The 7,587-nt window shown below is 40.7% G+C and overlaps 1 protein-coding gene across 1 annotated transcript; it reads left to right on the plus strand.

Moving 5' to 3' along the window:
* The first annotated feature begins 306 nt into the window (after positions 1-306).
* LOC126865656 (forkhead box protein D3-like) lies at positions 307-6,359 on the plus strand. Its single transcript, XM_050618443.1, has one exon. It carries the CDS (start codon positions 1,429-1,431, stop codon positions 2,500-2,502), a length of 1,074 nt encoding a protein of 357 aa, XP_050474400.1. The 5' UTR covers positions 307-1,428; the 3' UTR covers positions 2,503-6,359.
* Positions 6,360-7,587: the final 1,228 nt, after the last annotated feature.

Below are 7,587 nucleotides of genomic sequence, written 5' to 3' on the forward strand. Positions count from 1 at the left end.
ACGTCTACACTGCGGAAGTTGCAGGTGAGCGAGAACATTTGAAAACGGGTATCGATACCTCTAGAGAGAGAGAAAGAGAGAGAGAGAGAGATGGGGGAGGGAGAATCTGTACAGGCAGGTTCTATTAGTACGTAACGCCTGGTCCTTTTGCCGTGCCGCTCAAAGCAAAGCAGCCCCCGGAGTGTTACAATTTCGCCCTCTCTCTACCCCTCCAGGTCCGCCTCGAAAGTCCCTTTATCTATCCCGCTATTTTCCTAACTCCGACGTCCCCTCCGGGGGTTTCTCCTCGTTCGTGGTGACGACAACGATTCCTCTTCTCTCCTGAAGGAGGATGTGGAGGGAGCGCGCCGGATCCGCCGGAATACCGGTCGTTGGAGGGGTGGTAGAGCCGGAGCACTACCGCCACCCCTTCATCCCCTTTTTACGAGAGGTTGAAATGCCCGCCCATTGGTCCGCCCATGTAGGACCAAAGCAGTCACTTCGAATCAATTCGACCTACGATTTCGCCTCGTAGACGGTCCTACACGGCGCTGGCACACTCGCAACCGCGCATCATAAGCTTCGACCGCATTTCGTACACCTAACCTCGTCAAACGTGATTTATCGCGTAGAAACGCTCGCTCATGGACTCTCTCGATAATCGACACCTAGTGCGGCTACTGTGTCCTCCGGCAATTGACGATTGAAATTTATTCGAACAGTTGGAAGAATCGTTGTTGTTTTCCACTTTCCTTGTGATTTATTTTCATTTTCTTTTTTCGTCGTGTCGGATTTGAACCGAGAGTGATCCTGTAACGAGAGATTGGTTACATCGAACAAGAGAGAAGTGACTTGTTGTTGGAAACTGATAGATTAGGGAGATCGTAGTATTTTAGGGAAAGTCGAAGCGTGCTCGATGAGGGGGCATGAGGGGCAATCGTGATGGTTAGCGAATAGATCGTTAGCGATAAAGTGGAGTGCGTCACTGGCAGCCGTCATCCTTGAGATAGAGTGAGTGGGTGACACGGAGAAGAAGAGTAAAAAGAAAAATGCTCGTTATCGTTGTGGAAACAAACTATTAGCGTAAGATAACAATTCGTACGGAGCTCGTGTGTGTGACAGTTGCCTCGCGAAAACATGTCGAAAGAGAAATGCTCGCGCGATTTCGTTCAGTGCTTTTGAACATCGACGGACAACCTACATTTATACCTCGTTAAAAAATTTAAGAAGAACAAACGAAAGAATATTTCAAGAGAGCGCAGGAAGTACACATTAGCGCGTACAAATATTCACGAAAGCGATCCCTCGTCGGTGAAATAAGACAAGAACACCATGAGCACGAACAACAACGAGTATCTTCACCTATTTCCAAAGAACCAGAGAAACTAAAGTTTCCAAAAAAAAAAGACAGAAAAAAATAGGCTTAAATGTGCCCATGAAGCGATCACGATGGAACCGCGTGGGATGATGATGTCGAATCTGTCGTGCGACGGCTGCGCGGACAGCGACCGCGACTCTGACAGCAGCAGCATGATCGTGGACCCGGTGAGTCTGGACAAAAACGACCTGTCACCGTCCCAGTCATCGTCCAGCCCAATCATCTCGAGTTCTCCAGTCCCGCCAACCACCGCGTCCTCCAGAAACCGTGGTGGAAGTCGCAGCAAGAAGAACTACTCGATGATGTCGGCCAACAGTCAACAAAAGAACAACTCGTCCGGCCAAGCATCGTCCTATAGCAACGACAAGATGTCCTCGTCTTTGATCAAGCCACCTTATTCTTACATAGCTCTCATTACAATGGCGATTCTTCAGTCGCCACAAAAGAAACTGACATTGAGTGGAATCTGCGAGTTCATCATGTCACGGTTCCCTTATTACCACGACAAGTTCCCGGCCTGGCAAAACTCTATCAGACACAATCTGTCCCTGAACGATTGTTTCATCAAGATACCACGTGAGCCAGGAAATCCTGGAAAAGGGAATTACTGGACCCTAGACCCATTGGCCGAGGACATGTTCGACAATGGGAGCTTCTTGCGTCGCAGAAAGAGGTACAAGAGGCCTCCGCCGCATTATGTGCTCCGAGACAGGGCGATTATGGCGACCTTTGCCATTTGCGGCGATCGAGGACCTTGCCCTGGCGGCGGCGGTGGTCATCCCGGTGCTCTGACCTATCCAAGCGCCGCGTATCTGTCTCCGCCACCCGGTCTGCCCCTGCTCGACTTCTCCCCGTCGACCTTGGAAGCTCTGAAGCTTGGCGGCTTCCTGGAACCGCCTCCACCACTGTACAAACCGGTACCGATCACGGCTCCGCCGATCAGACAAATCGACCCTGCGCCAACGAGGACCACCACGATACCGAGCAGCCATCCGCCGGCTGACAAGAAGAGGAACTTCAGTATTGACGCTCTGATCGGTAAACAGGCGGCAAACGATCAGAATTGTGGCGGGCTGTTGGATCTCAGCCCGTCGGAGCATAGGGAGATCAGGAGTCAGGCGTCGGCTTTCTCTCCTCTCGTTTAGAGGATTTGTTTGATCGAGTTTTTCGAGATTCTTTCTGACTGGCACTCTGCATTGGCCGGATCTCCGTTAAAATCTCGGTTTTTCTTGGAGATTCCGGTTTTCGGAGAAGATTGCAGTTTTTTCAAGGGAACTTCAGTGGACAGGCAAGGAGAGACGGTGGAGAATGTTTTCGACATTCGTGATGGATTTTGGGTGACGAAGAAGCGGTTACAGACTGTAAAGGTGAATGGAAGGGAAGAGGAAAATTTATAGAAAAGAACATTGGAGGAGCAAAGAATTTTTCACTTCCGCGTTATTATCAGAAATCAAAAGTATAATATGTGGAAGAACAGTGATACGTACTATGAAGAGTGATAAAATAGCTAGATACCAAAAGAAGAGAAGCGACGGAACCAAAGATTTCAACTTCGACAAGCACTTGTGTAAAAAAGAACAAGAAAAAAAGAAGAGAGAGAGAGAGAGAGAGAGAAGAACGAACGGACAAAAGAACGAGTCGAGATAATTGTAAAAAGGTGTAGTGCAATAGTGTAGTGGTTTAAGTACGAGAAAAGATCCCCTTTGGTCGTGTCGAAACGATTCTTAGCGACTGTACGGCGTCGTCACGAACAATCGATTCCTCGCGAATCGAACTTCATAATTTTCCATCCTCTCTGTTTCAACCCCGTTTATTTTCACATATTTTTTCTTTCCTCCGTGCTCTATTCTTAGCCGGAGGCTTCTTAAACGATAGATTAATATCTCGGCACTGTAAATATACACACGTACACACGTATACACACGTATGCAAACGAACAGACACATGCACACGCACATCCTCGAACAAATCTTTGCTCAGCTTTCTATTGTTTGCGCGAGTGTGAGAGAAAAAGAGAGAATGCGCGAGTGAAAGGGTAGGAGAGGGTGGCAGAGAGCGATAGAGAGGGGAGGTCAGTTCTCTTCATCGGATTTAATGTAAAGCTCGGGCCGGGTTTTCGGTCAAGTAGACGTTTTAGTGTACATAGCGTTGTACGAAAAAAATAAAAAGAAATACACACACATATAGGGGATGCTCGCGTTCCGTACTACGAAACATATTCGTGTACCTTTGATTCTCGTGTTCGATCCTCGATACGGGAGGTTTTCATAGCGAAAACGCGTGCAACGATTCGCAAAGATCGAGCCTTATCGAGTTTTATTGTCTTACGAAACTGCACATCTTTAACCGGCGTGCGAGTAACGCGAGCTTTGAAACACAAATCCTTTCGTTTCTCTGGTTTATTAGGAAACGATTTACGCGGAGAAACATTGGACTAATCGACTTGATACACTGTTCGAAACATTAGATTGGCAAACTAATGGTCGATTCGTGTCTGTATTGGTTATTTTTGTTTATTCGGCCAAGAACAATTCGTTGTCAGTTATATGCAAGTTTTTTTTTTTTAGTAATTTACTGCCTCGTTTACATCTTAGAAAACATCGGAGCGCTTTGAAAAATGTAAATTATCTGGAAGCAAAATTTTGCGACGAAGATTTTCGAAAAGCTCGAAAATGTAGAAATACGTGGCAATAAATTCGAGGAATGGATAAAAAAATAATAAAATGTTAGTTTTTAATTCAATTGGATTCTTTGGAATTATTTGCAACGTACAAGAATGGATACCATTGTTCATATTGGAATTATCTCAATATTATTCTTATTGTGAAAGACTTGCACCGATAAATTTTTATTTAAAGATACACGAACATAATGGCATGCTATTCTAAGAAGTGTAATCCTCATCGCGATAGAGGAACAATAATCATTGCCATAGTTACGTAATGAACACAGACACATTTCAATCCATTTATTTGCCATTTATTGCACAGCAACCTAACAATTAGAAGATTGGCGATATTTTGAGAGCTGCTTCATCGTTTGATGAGGTTTTTAGCGGTTTCACGAGATTAAACGTTACATTACGAAATCTTTGTTTTTCTCTTTTATAATTAACTCTTTTTTCCGAGCAGTGTATGAAGCAGACATTGATGTAAGATCATAATGGTCCGAATTCTTTAAAATTTCTTTAGAAATTAAATGCTACTGTACAAATGTTTATTCCAAAGAATTAATTATTTATATAAAATCGAAGATACAGACGGAGGAGATCGAAGGAAAATCGAAGATTTCGGCGAAGTGAACTTTCCAATTTCAAATATATCAACGCCAGAAAGTTGTCAGATACACTGCAAAATCAATTACGACTTAAGAAACATGTTTCCGAAAGTACCATTACGCAATCTATTGGGAAATTAATAAACAAATCAAATTGCCAATATCACAAGTGTAATTCGCACAATTTCTCAACCGAAATTCTTTTCTATTCGCCGTACTAAGAAACAAGTCACATAAAGAATACTTTATACTGTAGGAAATTATAATTGAGGGGTTGAAATCGCAAATGACTCGTAAACGTTAGAAGATTTTCCATAGAAAAAATATTCGCTTCTATTAATTTTACCATTTGCACAATTCATCACGCCTGGACATTATAGACTTTCAGCGTTTATCAATTTAATAAATTTAGAAAAAGAATAAATTGCGTATCAGGAATTGTTTTTCATTAGTTACATTTTATTTGTATTACAAATTCGTCTACGCTATTCTTCTATCTTTTAAAAACGATTGATTTACGATCACAGCTCTAGAAGCTACAATAAACTATTTTAATACCGATAACTTTCCTCTTCTTATTCTACGTGAGATTTATATTTCCTCTTAATAGAAAAATCGACTTGGACCTTTTGTTGGTACTAACGTCATTTGTCGTTTCAATTCCTCGAATAGAGGTTTTAATTGCGCAATGACACACAGCGAAGAGAAATATTTCTTTGGAAATTTTTCTCGTTCGCTGTTCGATGAAAGATTTTCCATAACAGATTTTCAAAAGAAGACAATTACGCGCAAATAATAGGAGAAAGGAAGGAAGAAATGCGAAACGACAGTTCGACGGAAATTCGTCGACGATTTTTAATACAGAAACAGCGTGTTTGAGTCTGTTTTCGAGCGTTTTTAAGCGTGCATAAGACGCATGTGCAGGGATCCACGGGAAAAGAGAATGGAATAATTTACAATTAATCCCTGCAAAGATACGCATCCATGACGATTACGTATGTGTTGGTCTACGCGTGTATATACCAGCCACTAGTGAATTTTCCTCGAACGTGTACGATGACGATTGTCAGATAAGAATTATTGCAGGAGAACGTAACAGCGCAGCGTAACATTTGTGCAACGAATCCGGTCGCATTTGTATTTCGTTGATCGAAAAGCAGGTTAAGTATGTTTAGGAATTTCGTTAATTAAATACCAACTGGATTTTTATCCAACGACGCTATAGTTTGGTTCTTACAATTGTTTAGAAATATTCTAACGAATAAAAGTATCGAACGATATGTACAAATTGCTAGTCTGCTTTTATTAACGCGTCCCGTGTCGCGGAGAATAGATAATTTGTAATTAGAAAGTTTGGAAATTCTATAATTTAATTAATTAATTTCAAGGAGTAAATTGAAAAACTTGATATTTAATGTAATATTGAAGATAATATAATGGGGAATAACATCGAAAAGAATTTAGAAGTATTGGAAGATACTTCATGGTATCTAAGAATGGCATTCAAAATCGCTCAAAGAGATCTAAAAATACTATTCGACATTATCCTATGAAGGTTTTCAGGGATACGATAGCAAACGATATTTTGCAAGCATTGAAAAAGTATTCAAGAATAATATTCAAAGTTATTCAAGAGCATCAAATAAAACATACTATTTGAAAACGTTGAAAAATGAAGGATATCCGAGAATATACAGAAACATTTAACAATTATATTCAATGATACTGTTCAATGATACGAAAAAATAGTGTTAGGAAGCATTGAAAACCTTTGAAGAATAATATTTAAAAATACTCAAAATCATTCAATTATGAATATACAATATCGTGAAGCACTCAAAGATATTCAAGGAGAATATTCAAAGTACTCGTCGAATAACAAAGATATTACTTTATCGGTATGCTTCGTATCTTCGCCTGCTTTTCTGCGTTTCATTTCAAGATCAAACCCCGTAGAATACTCTTCTCCGGTGAATGAAAATGGAATACGTGTGACCCGCATGGCACGTGACGCGTTAAACCAGAAGCAACAACGAGACGTTCGTTCGTTTTCTATTCGTTTCAAGGCTCCTTATTTTCGTTATCGTTCTCGTTTATGTAGATCTGATTACACGGCCGATTCGTGCGTGTTTTCAAGTCGTGTGAACGATGCACGTCGTGATAACGAAAATCATTGTTCTAATAGCGAAGCTGGCGACTCGTTCGGGAAAAATAAATCTCCGACACATCGACATCCAAAGAATGATCCAACAACGTAAAATAGAGAAAAGCCGATCTTCTGCAACAAATATTTTCGAAATGTGAAATAGTTTCTACCGATATATATTGAAAATTATCTGCGTAATTTGTGATACATGACGCTTCATTATCTTATTCATAGATTTTCTTTGTCAGGAGAATTGTCGCTTCTAAATTTGTTCCAGCGTTAGATTAAAATTCTGACTTTAATCTGACGCATCCGCAACATAAAATTCTTCACATCGATGCTGGAAAAATGTCTGATCGAGAACGTGTTCCATTGGTAATGCATTAGCCCTCTATAACCGACATGTTTGCTTAGCAGATTGACAAATTCTTAATTGATTTCTGATTTCGATCAGAAAATTTGGAAGTAGCGTACAGTCGAATAGCGACGTGAAATGTTCGTTTTCATCAAATAAAACATCGTCATTCTCTATTGTATTCTTCATGTCGAAGACTGGTGATACTGGAAGAAATTTTGGAAAATCAACGACACAGATTGATAATATAATTTAACTAACCCCTGAATGGGGAAAGACGAGTAGATTCGTCAAGATTACCGATTTCTTCGACATAGTAATTTCTACGTTCAAACGTTCTTTATCCATCTACGTACCGTTTTAGAAACAAATTATGTCATGTGTATATTTACGAGGACTGAGACCGACCAAATTTCAATTGATTTTCTCTATTGTTACAGAAGTAATAATATA

Source organism: Bombus huntii, chromosome 5, assembly GCF_024542735.1.
Source record: "Bombus huntii isolate Logan2020A chromosome 5, iyBomHunt1.1, whole genome shotgun sequence".
Classification (NCBI taxonomy): domain Eukaryota; kingdom Metazoa; phylum Arthropoda; class Insecta; order Hymenoptera; family Apidae; genus Bombus; species Bombus huntii.